Genomic DNA, 21,499 nt, shown 5'->3' with positions numbered 1-21,499 from the left:
TTTTAACTGAATATAATTTCTATATTTACAATTTTCTGGCTGAAGTGAAAATTTTAATACTATTTTATTAGAGTCGGTTTGGTTATTTATGTTAATATTGTATTTATGTTAAGTTTATCTTGTTAGGAGTTTTAGGCAAGTTAGGTTTCCTAATATATATATATATATGCAAAGGCGAAACTGTTTTCTCCATATTTCCTTAAGTTTAACATATTTCCTTAAGTTTAACATATTTCACTTTTCGATCATTGATGTATCTTTAATTCTTGTAACACACAATTGTGTCATGAAATTACAATTTCAATTACATATAATTTATCATTGTCTCTAATTACTTGAATGGAATCAATCTCTGCCCCTTCTTCATTTACAATTGTTATGTTGTCTGCATTAACTTCGAACTTTTGCCCTGTCAATCGTACAGCAAAATCAAATCACTAAATACAATCAATAATGTAAAAAAAACTTGTATCAAAAGAAGGAAGTCATACACAATGATCAAAGACCAATAAGTATTATTTGATCCAATGAAGAACTGAATAAATTACACACATCTTTTTCATATTTAAATCATCTTTTTCATATATCAGATTAAAGGAAATACAAGAATTGCAAAGGTACCCTTTTTGTTACGCTACACTACTTTAATTTCAATATTTAAAAAAAAAAAAAAAAAAAAAAAAAAAAAAAAAACACTTATTTATCCAATTTCGCTTAGTTACCTCTATTATATGTATGCATTTCTTGATTTTTCATTAATTTTCTCTGGACCTTATATTGGCGCTAACATTAAATTTTGCAACTATTATTATTTTTTCTACTATAAAATTACTCTATGTAAAAAAAGATGTACTCCCTCCGTCCTTAAATTACATTCCTGCTTCTCTCTATTATGTGAGGAATAAATGATAGAAATAGGAATGTAATAATACCGCCATCCAAAATTATCGAAATCGACAACATTTAGTGTGAATGGACAATCGTGTCCTTAGTACTTCACTACTATCTTCCCTCTTGCCATCAATCACTAACACCTTGACACCACCACCCTAATTGACGACTAACACCACCGTACCACCACCCACACCACACTGACCGGCGACTATCACCACCGCACTAGCGATCCACCACCTTCCCTCCTTTTTTTTTTTTTTTTTTTTAATTTCAGATTTTCAGGCAATCGCGGTAACCAAAGCCCAAAATCAATTACCAAGTATGGTAAACGGAGCCCAAAATCGGTTACCGTGCATGGTTACCGGAGCCCAAAACCGGTTACCGTGCATGGTAACCGGTTTTGGGCTCCGATTACCATAGAATCGATTAAGATGCACGGTAACCGGAGCCCAAAATCGGTTACCATGCATGGTTACCGGAGCCCAAAACCGGTTACCGTGCATGGTAACCGGTTTTGGGCTCCGATTACCATAGAATCGATTAAGATGCACGGTAACCGGAGCCCAAAATCGGTTACCATGCGTGGTAACCGGTTTTGGGCTCCGGTTACCACGGTTGCCTAAAAAAAAAAAAAAAAACCACCACCTTCACGCCGACCAGGGAAGGTGGTGGGTTGTCATAGAGGGGGGTGTGGTGGGTCGTCGATCAAAAGGGGTTGTGATCGCCGGTTGGAAGGGGTTGTGGGTTGCCGGAAGGATGAAGGGATGGTGAAGTAGTAAGGGTATGATTGTCCATTCACACCAAATGTTGGCAGTGATGATCATTTTTGTTGGCGGTGTTTAGCAATCCATTTTTGTTCACGGAGGGAGTATCATAAAGACAATGATATAGACATGATTTAATTTCATGTCTTGAATACCACCTACAAGACTTTAACCAGGTAGTTGACATTTACATTATTTGGTATAATTTTAGCTTTATTACTAACTAGAATTCAAATATATTAATAAGTTAATGGTGAAAATAACCAATTAATAATATTTTTCTAACAAAAGGGAATAGAATATTAAGCTAGAAACCATACCTGCAATTCTTTTGAGTTCCTCAAAAGAACTTGGCAATTTAATAAGCCTTCCAGTTGCAAATCTGTCAAATGTGCTGCTTATAATTGGATGCCCCTTGTATAAATTTATCCTTGCACAAAACTGGTCATTCTGCCTATTCACTAAGTTTACTTCTTTATATTCAGGATTAATTTTTTGCATCTTGTTATGTAGCACATATTGATCACCAGCGGCGAAAATCGAAGAAAATGTGTGACCATTAAGGTCACTAGTTTTTGCACCATGGGCTATTAGTACCTTAGCTACTTCAAGATGATTAGTTGCTAAGGAAACCTGAAGAGCTCTTAAGCCATGAAGATTCTTTGAGTCCGGGTTTAATCCACATTGTAACATATCCTTGATCACTTTGATTTCGTTGCGTTCAGTTGCTGCGGTGAGAAGATCGCCTGCTACATGTGGATCAGAAATAGTAGCGTAATTGTATAGCAGTTGGAATATCTTGTAGTGTTTGGAAGTTATAGCATCCCATAAAGCTGTGTTGCCATTGACATCTGTAAAAATTCATGATATGTTAGATGATACCAACTTGGTTCCTAGTAATAAATCGTGTGATACGAAATTAATAAAGCCAGTCGGATCCAAGATTTTAAATTAACAGCCGACACCATATCTAATGTACACGTATATCTGTAACTTCTTTTTTTCAAGGGGTAAGAAAAAAAAACACTAGGATACCTCCTTACGAGAGAACTTTTAATGCGTAATATCTGTCCATGTAACTAAACAGTCCAAAGTACTTGTATATACCTTGTAAAAGTACATTGCATCCATGGTTTAGAAGCACAACAACACATTCTTCATGTCCCCTTGAAGCTGCTTCATGCTAAGTAAATCAAAGTGATGACAAGTTAAAATCAAAATAAATTTACCACTAATCAACATAAGAGGAAAGAGTAAGTTTATAATTAAACTTATTCAAATTAATTTGTTCGTTTATTTTCTTTAATCATTTCATCAAATAACATGTGAAAGTGTTGTTTTATACCTACTTAAAAAAAATAGAGGAAACAATCTCTTTACTTTGAACTTCAAAAAGATGAAATGAAACCAAATAATGTTTGAAGCCTAAAAATGAAGGACTTAAACAATACCAATGGGGTTCTTCCATGAGAGTCGCAAACGTTCGGATCAAAGTTTGCATTGAGAAGCTTGTCAAGAAAAATGCTATTTCCAGCAGCAGAAACATTCAATAAAATCAATGCTTTGACTAATTCACCATCTCTTTCTGCATTCTCAATCAACCATTCTCCCACTCTCAAAATGTTAAGCTTCCTATTATGCTGTCAAGATTACGGAATCAAGCACAAACGTACATGTTAATAAACTCACCATACTGCGTAAGCTAACTAAAGACTAAGCCTGATCAAGTTGAGCCCGGCCCGATTATAAGCGGGTTTTGGGCAGTTTTTTCCAGCCCAAAATTGGCCCAGTCACGATTTTAAAAAAAAAAGTTGGATGGACTTTGAAAATCAATTTTCTACAATTTTAGTTAATTTTTTTTGACCCGGCCCGAAAAGCCCTCATTGCCCAGCTAGTTTGGGCAAGTATGGGCACATATAGTTCGTCCCAAAGCTTGGTTCGGCCTGAGGATTGGGCTGCTTTTTTTTTTTTTTACCTCGGCTGACCCTGCCCGCCCATTCACTTCTACTAAAAACAATGGATGGAGTACAAGTACGGAAGTGATACTAACCTGAAGAAAGTTGTTAACCATAACAATATTATCTTCCTGCCTAATCTTCATTGCTTCAATAAGATTAGAAGTTTTTAATCTGAGAAGTTGTGCAAGTGTTTTCGTACGAAAAGTGAAGGCTTGTGGAGTAGAGCAAATAGCAGCAACCTCTCCAAACATATCTCCGGCTTGTAAACTTCCGACGACAATCTCTTTCTGATCACTTTCATAATCTATCATCTCCACTTCTCCAGATACTATAATGTATATGTCATCTGCTGCTTCGTTTTGTATTATTATGTCTTCTCTTGGAGGTAAGTACTCTGCCTTTGTTCTTGCTACCTTGTTTTTTGAAGCATACATATGGTCAAATTTTTAGATTATTTGGACTATGAATTAAGTCTTTAAAAGTATACTTAACATACTGTAGATACAACAACAGCAATAACAATAACAACAACAACAAAACCTTAGTCCCAAAATGATTTAATGATATGAATTGGCTAACATGAATTGTCATGAGAAGCTGCTCGTAAAGGAAAAAGAGCATATCAATATATAGATCTTGTATATTCTATAGTCTTCTCTTGGAGGCAAGTACTTTGCCTTTGTTCTTGCTACCTTATTTGAAGCATACATATGGTCAAATTTTTTAGATTATTATCAAAAAGTGTATATATATATATATATATATATATTTGTGTTTTGAGAAGAATCAAAACGTATATTTTGTTAATATGGATCTTGTATATACTCACCCAAATTCAAATAAAAAAACGGCCAATTTAAGAAAGTGATGCATTTAAAAAACGAAGGGAATACCAAGTAAAGGTTTATCATTGATACTATCTACACCCTTAAAAATGATAAAGAAGAACAAAAGAGAAAAAGCGGAGTTTTCCTTAGGACAGTGCGAAACAAGTATACATATAGAACAACAACAAAGTCCTAGTCCCAAAATAATTTGAGTTCGGCTAATATGAATTTATAAGGAGCTATCCGCAAAGTTACAAGAAGAGCATAACATACAAGATATAGATCTTGTGTATAGTATATACTAAACCCAAATTCAAATGCGAAAATTTATGCCAAATACATATTTGCACACATCCTTTTTTTTTTTTTTTTAATTTTTTTATTTAAATACCAAGATTAAGGATGAGCTTTGCTAAACTTGGTGCTAATGGTTCAATGTAAAGTAACTCAAGAAACATTGTAAATTACCAAATAAATGTCTATACTTAATACTCTACCGTTTAAAAGATGAAAATGAAAAACAAAAATGCAAGAGTTCAACAAGGCCTCTATACATACCAGTTGTAGGAGAGTTTTCCTTGAGACACCACGAAACAGGTAGACATTTTCAACAGTTGGGAGGAACAAATGCTGGCAAATGCTCTTATAGATGGAGTTTGGGAGTTGTTCAATTAGTTGGAATTGATTCAAATTTTCAGCCTTGAATCTCAAGCACATATACCCTAATATTTGTTCCTTCAACCTTGTTGGTAGCCGGTTTCTTCCTACGAAGCTTGATGCTGCTTCTATGCTACTTCTCTGCACGCAGTTACAAAACACTAACACCAAGTCACAAGTCATTCACAAACTATATTATGTACTCGTATTACTCGATATGATCGATAGTACGGTTGAATAAAGTGATGGACTTACGAATTCCATGGTACGACGTGTTCCTTCAACAACTAAGTTGGTCATATTACCAATGAGATAGGCAGTGAGGCTTAAGTTAAAGAGCATATAAAAGATGATAAAAATCATTTCAATGGTGTTATTGGCATGCAAGTCACCGTACCCAACTGTGGTCATAGTGGTGATTGACCAGTAAATGGCGGAAATGTAACGAACCCAAAGGCTTGTTTCCCTGAAGTTTGGATTCATTGCTCCTATCCATGTCTTCCCCTCGTGAGGGTATCGATCTGCTAGCAAGTAGTATAGACATCCGGCGCAGTGTACTAAAAACAACGTCACCTACACAAACATGTATATATTAGAAAAAAAAAAAAAAATTGAATGTATTTTTTTTTTTTTTTTTTTTTCTAAAAATTAAATATGTTTTCTTTCAAAACAAATATGAACCAGCATTGACATGATGTAGCTAGGATGCTTTTACTTACAAATAGAAGCCTAGCACATCGGACCCAAAAGTAGCTGAATCTGATATCTTTCTCAAGCCTACAATAATAATTAGAAAAAAAAATTTACTAGCAAATTAGTTATTTTATTGTTATAAAAAAAAAATTTATTATTTTATTGTAATTAGAGAAAAAAATAATAATACTTGGTCAATTGTTAGAAGGTATTATAAGAAGTATACATTCCTTGGGATAAAAAAAAATGAATACGGTGTACTTTGTATTATTTATTTATAAAAAACATGAGGTTATTTTAGCATCTATGGAGTACATCTTAAGAACATTACTCCCTCCATTTCATATTGTTCTTCGTACTTAAAATCATTTTGTGATATCGATAGTGTTTTCTACTTTTACTTATAGAGAATATTCATTCTCAATTTAGGAGATTTTGGCCATTGATATTTGGCTTAATTCTAGTACTGATATAAAACAGAGGAATATGATTCAAATCCAACTTATATGCACATCAATCAAGTTAGTTGCTCGTCATTTCTTCCAGCTCCTTCATATTCTGCAATGGCGGACCTATTAAGCCCACACAGGGAGCACCTGCATCCCCATTTTGTGAAAAAAATAAATAAAACAAATCCTTAGGCCCAAGTTAGTTTTCAAAAATAAAAAACCAAAACTTTGGACATCCATTCCAAATATCTTTACCTCATAAGCTAACAAACACACCTACTTCTTTACTTCCTGCTTCTTCACGTGAAGATATGACAACTATTTATTTATTTATTTATTTATTTTCAAATCTTGATCACTCACATGATATGTGAGCAATTAGGGGAAAGAAATGAAATTTTTTTAATTTCACAAAACCTATTTTACCACTTTCTAATTTTCTTTCTCCAACTTAAAGTCTCAAACATCCATATAATTTTCTAATTTCTCTTTCCACCTCAAAGTCTGAAACAAAGAAGTATCAAATATTCAAGTGCACCAACAAGTTTATTTGCTCATCAAGTTGGTGATAATTTTCTTGTGGCAACCGCAAGGTAGAAACCAGAAAGATCATTTTTATAAGTTACGAAATAATATAGATGATCATTTGCTCTTAAATAAATAAATAAATAAAATATAGATGATCATTTTTAAACGATTGTTTGGTTTCTTTCATAGAGACAAATATTGCGCTTTCAAGAAATTAAAATCGACAAGAACAATTGTAATTTCTTTTAAATTATGTGTTGTTTTGTTTTCCCTTATAAATAATCATGGATCTTTTTCATGAGTACAAACCCTATTATTTGTTTTGTGTTATTAAAAACGATTTGTAATTTTTGGTGATACGTCTTTGACAATGTATTATTTTGTACTCCGTACATTGGGATGATTAAGTTGAAAGTTTATTTTGGACCCCTAATTATAAATTTCTAGATCCGCCACTGATATCTGTCTTTGATTCTTTTTCTATAATTCAAGCCTTTAAAATATAAAATGTCAACCACAGATTAAAATATAGTTCAGCTCAGTTCAGTTCACTAAATCAGAACAGGCCCTAAACCTTTACATTAACCATCAGCAACTCTCAACTTATCTAGTACAAGTAGTTATCTATGTCATTGTCAATTTGTCAAAAACCAGCTTTTAAAAAATCGATCTAGCATAAGTTTGGCCAATTAGCCAAATTGGTATAAAAGTTAGCACCCTTGTGACATATTGGATAAAAGTTATCGCCGGTGACATATTGGTATAAAAGTTAGCAATTTGTGACAAATTGGTATAAAAGTTAGCCAGCGGCGACATATTAGTATAAAAGTTATCAAATTGCTACAAACTGGTATAAAAATTAACAAGATGTGACATTTCACCCTTCTTTTCTTGCCGAATGAGTTTTTTTTTTAAAAAAAAATAATAAATTTGTTGTTAATTCTCATTTTATAACAAAAAAATCGTGAGTTCAAAAAAAATCTCAAAAAATGAATGGAAAGAGAATTTTTTATAATTTAGTGTCTCAAAAGTGAAAATTGTCATGTAATAAGTTGTGATACTTATGAAGTTGGGAGAAAATATATATTATATAAAATTGAATATTTGGAACAAAAAAGCTCGATATAATCTTAAAGTATTTAATCAAAGAGTTTGATCTTGTGTGGTTCTTATTCCGAATTGTGATGACCCTAAACGCATTATGAAATTCAGACCTATTAGTTGTTGCAACGTTGTTTACAAAATAATCTCAAAAGTCATGTCAAATAAGCTAAAACCTTTTTTGGAAAATATTATTTCAATCCATCAGAGTGCTTTTGTTCCGAAAAGGTAAATCACGGATAATGCTTTAGTTGCTTTTGAAATTTTCCACGCCATGAAGAGAGGGGGTGAAGGAAAGGATGGCACAGTTGCTCTGAAGCTTGATATGAGCAAAGCTTATGATAGGATGGAATGGAGCTTTCTGGAAAGAGTTATGATGAAGATGGGTTTTTGTGATGGGTGGGTTCGGAGAATTTTGGATTGCCTTTCAAGTGTCTCGTTTGCTTTCAAAATAAATGGGAAAATTTCTGGGTCGGTTGTACCTTATGTACGTAGGACATTATAGGTACTACGCAACGGAAATAAACATGAATCATATTCATACAATACCTAATCCCAAGATCTAATGCATAACACATACAGAACATATAATTGTACCTTTGAAGCGTGATTCCACGTGCGATCGAGCAAGAACAATGGGAAATAAAGAACCTCAAGCGTGATTCCTCTACTTGGTCCACGGGCACAGATTAAGACCTCCACTAATGCTAGTTAGTTGCAATTGAACCCTTCAATTGGCCTTATACGGAGAAGAGCGAGCAACGAACCACCACACGCGCCACCAAGGGTGGCCGGCCGTACGGACGAGGGGAAGAGATAGATAGCCGTGAGTTAGAGAGAGGAATTAGGGTCTTTGGGATTGGTTGTCTTGATGTCAAAATCTACTGTGTGTGAATTATGACTGCTTGCTAGAAACCCTAGGCATGGATCTTATTTATAGATCTCATCTCTAAATAAGAGCCCATGTCAAAAGCCCAAAACCTAATTCCAATTTAACTATGCTAGCCCAATTCATTTCATGATTAGTTAAATGCTCATGAGGCCCATTAATGGGCCTCTAACTTGCTTAACCCAATACCCTTGTGTGTGGCCTCATAGGATCCATTCTAGCGGGCTTTGGACTATTTGACTAGTTCAAAGATCATCTCTCATAGTCTAGCAACAGATGATGATGACCCAAGAGAACGAACTTATTATCTCCATAATAGTGATCCTTGATTTATCTAGTAATTGCAGTTATCGAAGACACAACTCCTTCACCTTCTAGGGGCCTTTGCCAGGGGGATGCGATATCTCCGTACCTTTTTCTCATTGTGGTTGACACCTTTTCGACTCTATTGTCGAAAGCGGCTAATGATAGACTGATTCATAGAGCGAGAATTTGTAGGGATGCCCCCAGAGTGTCACATTTATTTTTTGCCAATGATAGCCTTCTTTTTGCTAAAGCTACTGTTAGTGAGTGCTCGGTGATAGCTGGCATTATCAGCAGATATGAAAGAGCATCCAGTCAAAGTGTCAATCTAACAAAAGCAGATGTCGTATTTAGCAAAAATGTGAGTGATTCTCGTCGGGTTGAGATTGTTGGTATTTTGGGGTGAGGGAAGTAGAGAGACATGAAAAATATTTAGGTTTACCAACGATTATTGGTAAATCTAAGAAAGCTATTTTTGCCATCTTAAAAGAGAGAATTTGGTGGAAAATTCAAGGGTGGAAGGAAAAGCTTCTATCTAGACCAGGGAAGAAAATTCTAATCAAGGTCGTTGCTTAGGCGATCCCGACTTATATGATGAGTATCTTTAGAATTCCGGAGACTTTGATTGATGAGATCCATGCTCTATTAGCCCGATTTTGGTGGGGTTCCTCGGAAACTTCTAGGAAGATGCATTGGCATAGTTGGGACTCTATGTGTAAACCGAAATCCCAAGGAGGTCTTGGTTTCCGTGATCTCAAGGTTTTAAATCTAGCTTTGTTAGCCAAACAAATGTGGAGATTGTATACCTCCCCGAATCCTTTGCTCCATGCTATTCTCAAGGCTCGATACTTCAAACATAGCTCTATCCTTGAAGCATACCGAGGGTATGACCCTAGTTATTCTTGGAGGAGTTTATGGGGGGGGGGGAATTCTCTGCTAATTGAGGGGATAAAGTGGAAAATAGGGAATGGAAAAGATATTCGTGTGTGGCTTGATTCGTGGATCCCTGGCGATATTATCCCTGCTCATGGTGTTGATTTCGATCCTGATCTTTGTGTTGCAGATTTGATAGACCAGCAATGTGGTGAATGGAAGAGGGATGTAATCCAACAGATTTTTCCCAATGAGGTTAGTGCACTCATTCTTCAGATTCCTCTATCAACTAATTTGCCAAATGATATGAGGTATTGGGGTCATACAAAGAATGGTATATTTAGTGTTAGAACGACTTATTGGCTTGGGAAATTGGGCGTGGCTCTTTCTGGTAACATAGCAGGTAACTACATTGATCAAAGGGTTTGGCGTATTGCTTGGAATGTTGGTGGTCCACCCAAACTAGGACACTTTGTTTGGAACGCTTGCAAAGAGAGTATGGCAGTCAAGAAAGAATTGCATAGAAGGCACATGGCTCCTGATGAGGTGTGTGGGGGATGCGGATTAGAGGTCGAGTCTATAGGCCATGTTATTTTTTATTGTAGGGTGATACACAAATTATGGAGAAAGTATGAGCTTGACTCTATAATTGCAGATTCGCCAAGTGGCTGCTTTGGATATCTGAAAAGGTGGACAGGAGGAAGCTACTGAACATATTAACAATTGCATGGGCTATGTGGTTCTGCAGGAATAAGAGGGTACATGACAATGCTACGCTTGATGCTGACTTTATTGCTGCAGGCTTCCTTCGTATGGTGCTGCTGCCCCGTGCTGCTGCTGTAAGAAGATGGATACGCCCCCCTAATGATTTTATCAAAATTAATGTTGATGCCCACATTGGTTCGAATGTTAGTGGTGGATTGGGGGTGGTTGCTAGGAATGGGGAGGGCAAGATACTTTGGGCTGCTGTCAAAAACCCCTGCCAATTGGGATGTGGAAATGGCGGAGGCATCTGTTGTAAGGTTCGGTTGTCAAGTGGCCAAGCGTTTAGGTGTTCAACACATATGGGTCGAGTGCGATGCTGAGCGTGTAGTTAACAATATCAAACAGGCAAAAACTGGTCTTTCTCCTATTTGGCTGGTCTATGATGATGTAGATCGTCTTGCCAAGTCCTTTCATGTCTTTAATATTTCTCATGTACGTAGAGCAGGAAACACGGTTGCCCATCTAGTTGCTCGATGGGATACCCGTGGTAATGATGAATTTGTATGTTAGGGTAATTTTCCGCAAAGCATTTTAGCTCTTGCGGATCTGGATTTGGAATAAAATTCCTGCTAACGTCTTCCCTAAAAAAAAAAAAAAAAAAAAAAAAGAGTTTGATCTTGTAATTTTTCTTGATTAATTCTTCTGCATAATCTAGAATATTTCTCTATATATTCCTTTTTTTCTATTCTTTAACTTTTTGGGGGGCTTTTAATAGTTTCCAAAAATAAATATTTAAAGCAAAAAAAAAAAAAAAAGGGTAAAGGAAATCAATATATTTAAGCTACAACAAATAAGAATTATCTTTTGTACATTATACGCTTATTATTCTAAGAAGAAAGAGGGTTAAATGTCATCACTATTAAACTTTTATACCAATATGTCATCACATGGTAACTTTTATACCAATACGTCATCGGTGACTTATTTTTATGTCAATCTGTCACAACTTGCTAACTTTTATACCAATTTGTCGCCGGCGATAACTTTTATACTAATATGTCACAAAGGTGCTAAGTTTTATACCAATTTGGGGATCTTTTACCAAAACGGCTACTTTGACAAAAGTATTTACCAAAACGGCTAATTATCAAATTTAATTCCCAAACTAGCTAATTTATTAAGTTTTTTTTATGAAAGATCCCTGAATTTATTAACTTGGAAGAAATTTATCTATTTCTTATTTCCTTTGAACCGGTTCTATTCACTTTCTTTCCTTTTTTTTTTTTAAATTTTCTTTTAATTTTTATTTTTTTATTTTTTATTTCCTTAAAGATTTTTATAGTTCACAAAACTATGAAGAACGTAAACAGTTGCAGACTCACAGAACCCTAATTTCAATAAAATAAAATAAAATAAAAAAAGCCCTAATTTTTCATCTTGATCATATCAATCAATTTTTTTTTTAGAATTTCAAGTAGTATTGTTCTATCAAGACTACTGCAAATTTATACGACGATAAGGGATTTTAAAGTATTGTTCATCATTTTCATGTCTATTAATTGTATACTCTTTGTTAATGTCGGCTAATATAGATATTTTGAGTGGTTGTTTATTTTGTGTGACTTTTTTTAAAAATTGAGAATTGCAACATGTATATTATGTTGATTGTTATTGTTCAAATTAATGAGATATTTTAAACTATGACATTAGAATTTAAATAAAACCAAAATTTAAATAAAAAAAATTAATTCTTTTTAAATAAAAAAAAAAAAAAACATAAAGTGAACTGAATTGGTTCAAAGGAATATAAAAATTAATACTGTAATATCTTTTCAAATCAATAAAATTAGCTAGTTTGGGAATTAAAATTTTGAATTAGCCGTTTTGGTGAATATATTTGTCAAATTAGCCATTTTTGTAAAAGATCCCCAATTTGGCTAATTAGCCGCATAAGTTTGGTTAAATAAAAGTTGTTGTAATTGATCGGGTGCATTACACCAAGGTCCGTTATATATAAGTAAAGGTAAGTTTGGTTTAAATAAAAGTTGTCGTATTTGATCAGGTGCATTTACACCAAGGTCCGCCATATAAATAAAGGTACACAGAGTGAGTAAGATACCTGGTGAAGAATTGCTTAACTCGTCGGAGTCGCCAAAAACGAAACAATCCTAAGAGAGAATAAGAAAGGCTGAATTTGTATTTGCCAGTAAACATCAAAGCTAATGCTTCATATGGTATTGTTGATGCCACGTCCATTATCAACCATGTCGATACATACCTACAGACATTCAATTAAACTTTTTCTTTAGGCCTTTTCTTGTAATACTTTTCTCATAAAAAATATATAAATTGTAGACAAATTTTTCAAAAAAAATCGAATTCAAAGTTACCTTAAAAAGTTAGCGTATAATGAATGAAAATTACTCTGATATAATAAAAGTTATTTAATCTTTAAGGATAAAAGTTACCCTAAATTCAACAAAAATGACCCTTGATATACAATAAATTACTGTACATCAGATATATACAAAAAAATTTCTAAATTGTATTATAAATATATCTAAGCGTTCACCTTGATTTTCTATAATCTATAAAAACTCTTATATGGACCTGTACCATTAATATTAGAGACACTATTATTGTTATAATAAAAAAAAAGGGTAATGCTATACATAGCCCTTAGGGCTATATATAAGCATTAAAAACACTCTTGAAAATTGTATAAAATTAGGAATTCATGACAAAAACACGCGTAGATCAGTGTAATTAGTGTGAATTTGTCATGTTTTTCTAAATTTAAACAATTTTCAAGAGTATTTTTAATGCTTATATGTAGCCCTAAGTGCTATGTATATCATTTTCCTAAAAAATAATAAGATTAAAATTAAGATTTTAATGTTGGAATAAAAGACATATTGTGATATTATAAGGTTATAAGAGGGTTTTTTATTTTTATTTTTTTTAATGATTAATTCTTTTATATTCAGGTCAATATAAATAGTAAAGGTTGCTACGCTACTCTTAATTATTCTTACAAAAAAAGTATATAATTATTGATATCCCCAAAAAAAAAAGTAAAATAATTATTGAAAAATAACATATTTTGTCTTGATTTGTTTCATACAATTCGACAAGTCGGGCATTATTGCACACGCCAAAATCTAGCTTAGTTTTGATATTTACGGAATTTAGTCAATTACCATTTCATAAACTCTTTTCATTACACTTTTTCACTTTTTGTAAGCCTCCATATCTCCAATTTCAAAGTATCAAAAATAATAATAAAAAAATACTATTTAAAAAATATAAGTCAAGATGATCACTTTTTTTTTTTTTTTTATTACATGTTAGCATGAATTCATGATTAAATTTAATCATTTTAATTGACACTATAATAAATGATTACATCATTTGAAAATGGATGTCGTACGGAACATGTTCCCTTCATCTTAGTTTCAGTTCAGTTCAGTTCCTAATTTTTTTTCTCTCATAAACAATTCAGTACAGCTCATTTATATTCAGCTCAGTGAATCAAAACAGGTCCGTAGTAATGAAAATCACCTTCATCTTTAAGCAATGAGTCCCCTTTTATTAATATCAATCGCATTTATTACTCTTTATTATTTCAATTTAATTAATATATTAATCAAGTTTTGGGAGTGTATAAAAGAAGGAAGTTTGAGAAGACACGTAATAATAAGTTCTGCCGACCTTCATGTTTATCTACCCCACCCTATATGTGCAAAATCAATCATTTTCATCCCATGCAAAAGACAATCTTACGCCAATTATTGAAAATGTATTTTCATTATATAGGCCATAATTCTAGATAATCTTATTTTTTTAGGCAAAATAATGTTAGATAAAGTAAATTAAATGAAAATAACTTCAATTCGACGTAGAAAAATCGAATAGAAGAGCTAGATCCTTACAAAGTTAGGTATGTATTTGGTCTTATACAAGAGACGTACAAATTAAATATAGTAGCATTCAAACTTAAAACTGTTTAGAAGGAGATGAATCACATTTTTGCGTGGCATAATTTTAACAAATTTGTTTTTATTTATGTCGTGACAGGTAACAAACATGGTAATTTTAATACATACGTAGAGTTAACGTCAATAATATTAGTGATAATTTTTCGTTAATTTATTTAATCAAGTAGTACCTTACCTCCAATTCTACTTATATTTGTATCTTACTCCATAATATTTATTAGTTGCAAAAAACAATTACGAGAATGGGAGATCGAGAGTGTGTTTAAGTGGTGAGTTGATGTAAAAGTGGTCAAATTAAGATAAAGAATGGAAAAATGTAACTAAAAGAATAAAGTGAGAGAATATAGTGTTACACAAAGTCTTATATGTAGTTGAGCACACGACTTGTAACACAAAGTCTTATATGTGGCTGACCACACAGTGTGGTCAGTCGTGTGGCCAACCATTATAGGGGTTACTTGGTAAGTGTTAAAGGGGCTACTTTCACTACAACAAAATAAAGTAAAGGTAACAGTGCAAAACCATTGTCTAATATAAAAAAAGTGTTGTCTTGTATCTAAATGTTACCATCTAAAGAGACAACTTAAAAATGATTCTAAATGTTGCTACTCCCAAACATTTAGTAGTTGGTAGGACTCAAACATGTGACCTCAAAGTCATAATGTGAGTTCCCCACCAACTCCACCAAACTTGCTTGTTTATAGATGACAACATAGATCGATATTAATGTTACATTTTCAAATAATATTTTTGTTATTGTTATCTTTTCATGGAACAATTCTTATGTTTGTTGTCTTAGACAAGAAAAGGGTAACACTTTAAGCGACTGTTTATTGTTATCTTTTCATGGAACAATTGTTATGTTTATTGTCTTAGACAAAAAAAAAAAATAACACTTTAAGCGACTGTTGCCTTATATAGTCTAGAGCAACATTTTATTTATTTATTTTTTATTTTATTTTTTTGTTTTTTAAATTCAAGGTAACAAATAAATATTATTGCGCTAGATTATTAAGAGTAACATTTCTGTAAGTGTTGCATGCAATCTTAAGTGTTGTCTATTCTCATTTTTTCCGCAGTGTTGTATAGTGTAATAGGGGTTACTCGGTCAATATTTCATGGGTTACTTAGTCAGTGTTATAGGGGCTACTTTATTTTTTTTAATAAGTGGTTACACGTTGTGGTCAGCTATGCACAAAACGAGCTGATAATGTGAATGAAAGGATGTATATATTGCGGGATAAAAGGTTAGAGTAGTAAATTAGATTTGCCAACCATAAAACAAAGACAAGGTGTTTTAATTTTCACTAACTTTTTATATGATGTGGCTGGCTACATTGTGTGATCTGATCAGTTATAAAAAGAGGTTACTTCGTTAATATTATAAGGGTTACTCAATCAATATTATAAACTTGGTCATTATTATAAGGCCCTGTTTGATTCACCTTAATTTTGCTGAACTGAAATTATTTTTACTGAACTGAAATTATTTTTACTGAACTGAACTTATTTTTACTGAACTGAAATTATTTTTACTGAACTTAAATTATTTTTACTGAACTGAAATTATTTTTACTGATTTTCTATTAAAATTCTTCTTTAAGAAAACTGAATTTTACTGAACTGAACTTATTTTTATTAAACTGAAATTATTTTTACTGAACTGAAATTAATTTTACTGAATTGAACTTATTTTTACTAAACTGAAATTATTTTTACTTAATATTATTTTTTTAAGGTGAATCAAACAGGGCCTAAGAATTAATTTGTTCTTTTACAACCAGCACATGATTTGGTCAATCACACACAACACACGTTAAAAAAAAAACTTTAAAACAAACCAAAATGGAATGAAAGTGTTACGAACATTTAGCAACTTAACCTTAATTAAAAATTAGAAAATTTGTAGAACTGATATGTTAATTATAAAGTGGAAAGTAGTATTTACTTTATTTTATTTGACAATATCTTTTTAACTTATCCCTTTAGGCTCATACGTACTGTCATACCCAACGACATTCACACATTTCCAATTGTACTGTCTTTATCTTTATTCATTACGGAGTATTTTTTTTTTCTTACATTTACCTTACACGTATTTTTTCTTATTTTATTCATTTTTTTTTTACATACTTAATTTGTCCATTTTACCTTAATTCTTACAAGTATATATACCATATATGATATATGTTAAGAATATTATGAAACAAAGGGAGTGTACACTTGTAATTCTTTCTACATATATTTGTGCAAATAAAAAATTGGCTGAGTGTAAAAAAATAAGGTAGAGATCAAGTAGAGGAAAAGTAGAAATATAAATAAATTGTAGGCAAAATTGATATAAACCAACTTTTTGTCCAACTGTTTTGAAAAAACCACCTTTTATGCTTTTTTATTTACTAAACCACTTTTAAAGTACTAAAATTATTGATTGCACCACTCCTATTTCAAATTTTGACGAAAAATTTAATTGGGACGTCAAAGGGGCCCACAACTTGTGCCTTTTGCTCCTAAGATCATGTATTTTTTCACCCCCAAAAACATTTGACGACCCTTCCCTCTATATAAATGCATGACTAAATTGAGTAAAGCTTTAAAAAACCAAACCTAATTTTGCTACAAAAATTAAATTGTAGTATTTGTTTATTCTCAAACCCTAAATTGTGGTAATTGAAGTGATGGTTGAGGTGGAAGGGAAGGTTTTGCCGTGGTTGATGATTTGGAAGTGGATGGTTGAAATGCAATCTGTTAGATTTGAAATAGGGGTGGTGCAATAAAAAATTTAGGTATTTAAAAGTGGTTTAGTAAATAAAAAAATGTTTTTTTTAAAAAAAAGTTAAAAAAGTTAGACAAAAAAGGTGGTTTATACCGATTTTACCTAAATTGTAGGATAACAAAGGTGAATTAAGACAGAACTATGTGTGTGTAACAAATTAAAATCTGTAAACTTAAAAAAACGAAGGAAAAAAATAGAAAGATAAGAAAGTAGACAAACCTTTTAGCAATCTTTTTGGAGTTATAAACAAGAAGCTGAGTTCTAGAATCAAAATAAGCAACAAAGAATGTCAAAATAATGTCGATGGCGAAAAACACATTGACGATGTTGTCAGTAACAAAAAGTTCTCTCTTTGGATACGCCTTCATGAATGCTACCTCAAACGGGTATACCCATGCTGAGTATGCTACTAATCCAACCATCAATGTCTCCCAACATCTGCATTCATCAATTTACGGAAAATATTATACTAGATAAACAGAAAATTTAATTAAAACAAGTTGCAGATTATGTGGAATTCATCTTTAAAATGACTACTATTATACTAACATTTTATTGGCTTATTTTGATTTACTTTTAAGGTCAAAATTAATTATAAATCATGTATCTAATTTTCAAAATTCATTTATAAATTTTTGAATTCGTTTATAATTTTCCTAAATAATTAACAAAATTCAGCTTTTATTGTTACTGAAATTAAAAAATAATTTATAAATTAATTATGAAAATATAGAAAAAAAATTTAATTTTAAAAATAAGAAAATACATTTACAATTAATTTTGACATAATAAACTAAAAATTAGCCAATAAAAAATTAGTATAAAACTAGTCATTATAAGAATGACTATCTTTGCTATTGTAAAAAAAAAAAAAAAAAAAAAAAAAAAAAAAAAAAAAAGAAAGAATGACTATCATAGAATTTTCTGCTTGTTATGGGTTAAATTGTATAGGTTAATTAAACCATATACCTTTTTTAATCAGTGTAACAAAGGTTGTTGTAAGTATATAAAAACAACAAAAGTATATAATTTTTTGCTAATTTTAAGAAAAAAAAAAAAAAAAACTTCCTTTTACAGAATAAAGTGATACTTGCAACATTGATTATATGGATGCAATGAAAAGGTAGATTATTGTGGGCGCACAATATGTGAGTTGAGGTGAGTATTAAGTAGGAGTTATATTGTGGTCTAGCTAAGCTAGCTACCTAGTATGGGTGGTGGGATATGGTATTGTTGTAATTTTGAATCAATAGGGTAAAAAAATAGTGCATGCAAAACTATTTAAATTTGCATTATAGCTTTCAAATAATTGCATGAAATATTTATCTAGTTTAAGATTCTAGGATTTGGAAGCTACATTATTGTTATTTAGTGCGTTAGAACTCAATATAGTAAAAATTAGATCACCAAAAATAGGTCTAAAGCAAGGAAACCATGTGATATGATTAGGGAAGTCACATATCTTAAATGACTCAAAAATTTCCGTTTCTAAGTTAATGATTAATATGTTTCGTTACATAAAATATCGTCGTAAGAAATCAGACAAAAAATGCTTTAAAATTGTATCCAAAAAATGAACTTCAAAAAATTAATTTATACCATTTTATTATCTTTTATAATGCCAAAAGATGGAATAAAAATATTTGTAACGTGACAAATCTAAAGCGACGTATACATAAAAATGCAAAGAAGAATAATAAAAGTTAAGTAATGGACAAACAAAAGTGGGTTGGTACTTAAGATAAGTATCATCTTCTATACCAGCGGACGTGGGGAAACTAAGTACCTAGCTAGGGACGTCCCTTTGCTTCAGATTATTATTCATACTTTAGGGACCATTATGTTTTCTGTGGTCGTTATACTTTTTTAATTTTTTTTGGTGCAAATAAATTATGTGGAGACGCAGGATCGAACCCTGTGCCTCTTGCATGCAAACGAGCACTCTACGTGGTAATAATTACATTGTATATAGTTTTGTCAAAAAAAAATAACAATTTTTTTTTGAATAGACAAAAAAAAAAAAAAAAAAAAAAAAAAAAAAAAAAAAAAAAACATTGTATATAGAATATTTTCGATTGTTTTTATTGAAAATTTTTACTCCATAGTAAAAGTTACCCCCTCCGTCTCAAAAAGAATGACCCATTTGGCCAAAATTTTGTCCCAAAAAGAATGACCCATTTGCATTAAAACACCACCAATTTGCAACAATATTTGTGCAAAATTAGCTTCCCCATATAAAAATTTCATTTTCCATGTTATTTTATTACTTTCTCTCTCTATTTTTTTTACAAACCCCATGTAAATTTATCTTTCCAATATACTTTTAGTTCTTTTTACTTAACTTCCTTAATACCCGCGTAATCAACCCAAATGGGTCGTTCTTTTTGGGACGGAGGGAGTAATACGATAATATGGAGTACATAAATATGTAATCAAACCTCGAATTTTTCTCCATTAAGATCCACAATCATGAATTATGAATATTTTTTTTTGAGGGGAAATGTTAGCAGGAATTAAAATAAAAAAAAAAAGTAAATTGATTACAATAATCATTAAATTTCCAAATTTTTTGTTTGGTTGAAAGTTTGAATTTGCATTGATGGAAAAGAAAATCATTTTCCCATATTAAATTTATTATTTATGTGTCAACAATATAAAAACTATTAGTAGTCAAATAACATGGATCGGGTAAAAAAAAAAAATAAATAAATAAAATCATACTCCGTTTTTTTAATGTAAAAGTACCAATGTAGTTTGGGAATTTAAAAATAATACATTCCACTGTTTGACAATAATGAATACTACCTGTCAAAAAAAAAAAAAAAATAGACAATAGTGAATATGTCTAATGTCGACTCAAAAGAATTTATATTTTTAATAGAATTTTTTTAATATTCTTACTCCACTTTTAGATTATTTACATCAATATTCATAATCAGATCATGAGATGTGTTTTACATAAAATTCTTGTACATTAATTAATAAACGCAAATTTTAACTATATGAGTTGACCCCCACCCTAAAATTTTATAGTTAATGAAAAATACACGATAACAATCAAGCCCGTCTACTCTCAAGACTTAGACCTATATACACGACACATAGGATAAATAACGCAGTGCTTGATGATTCTATCACGCCCAAAAAGTTAAGTCAATTATTCATTGTACCACTGAAAAATTAGGGAGGTTTTGGGCGTCAAGTATTCAGATATATCAACTAATGAACTAATCATTAGTTTGATGTTATATTGTAAATGGCTATGATACGAACACCGAATATTTCAAATGAGACAAAGAAACAGGGTCGGAGAGAGTAATAAATTTACCTGTACTTGGAATTAGTTGGAGAAAGGATCCAACCTTTAGAGACAACATCATTGTGGTTATAACCAGAAACACCCAAAGGTGGAAGAACCATTTTTGATAAGCTTCTCAAGGTGTTTGAAGATAAAGATGATGTATTATTAGATTCATTATTTTCTAGAATTTGATCAGCTGATTTTGATGTGTTGGAAGTTGAAGTGCAAAGAAAACATGAGAAAACCTCTGAATCCATTCTAGGTTGGATGAAGGGGAGCGAAGTAGAGGGAGAGAAAAAAAGAATGGGCTATTTAAATGAGGAATAATGATTTTTTTTTTTTTTAATTATTTTTTTATGTTTTTTTTTTTGGCAAGAGCTAAGTTGAATCATTTGAGAGGTTGGCAAAACTCTAGAGTAAATTAGACATTTTTTTTACATCAAGAAATTTAAATTATATAATTAAATATGTTAAAATGAAATTTATAAAAAATTTCCCAAAAAATTGTTGAATTGTAAATTAATTCCCTATTTGCGTTGGTTTAAAAACTTATTCCCACAATATTGTCCACATAGGTTTGGTAGATTTTATTTATTTATTTATTTATTATTTATTTTACGAAGAACTGTAACGGTGATAGCGGTTCTATACTTATAAAACCGCTAATGTCGTTAGCTGTTCTTGTATAAGAAAACTTCACAATTTTAAACTAAATATAGGAACCGCTAACGACCAACGACGTTAGCGGTTTTATAACAAGTATAGAACCGCTATAACCGTTAG

At 31.7% G+C, this 21,499-nt stretch overlaps 1 protein-coding gene across 1 annotated transcript; it reads right to left on the bottom strand.

The window, feature by feature from the left end:
• Positions 1–169: 169 nt before the first annotated feature.
• On the bottom strand, positions 170–21,034 carry LOC145557329 (potassium channel AKT2/3-like). Its single transcript, XM_081618522.1, has 11 exons — positions 20,744–21,034; positions 17,635–17,853; positions 12,761–12,919; positions 5,820–5,877; positions 5,356–5,673; positions 5,002–5,241; positions 3,709–4,029; positions 3,110–3,298; positions 2,766–2,841; positions 1,979–2,509; positions 170–409 (listed from the first exon to the last, which is right to left on the bottom strand). Exons 1-11 carry the CDS (start codon positions 20,971–20,973, stop codon positions 285–287), a joined length of 2,466 nt encoding a protein of 821 aa, XP_081474648.1. The 5' UTR covers positions 20,974–21,034; the 3' UTR covers positions 170–284.
• Positions 21,035–21,499: the final 465 nt, after the last annotated feature.

Source organism: Chenopodium album, chromosome 1, assembly GCF_948465745.1.
Source record: "Chenopodium album chromosome 1, dcCheAlbu1.1, whole genome shotgun sequence".
In the NCBI taxonomy this organism is placed as follows: domain Eukaryota; kingdom Viridiplantae; phylum Streptophyta; class Magnoliopsida; order Caryophyllales; family Amaranthaceae; genus Chenopodium; species Chenopodium album.
Note: the sequence above shows the minus strand (reverse complement) of the source record. Positions and strands in the feature narration are given on the sequence as shown.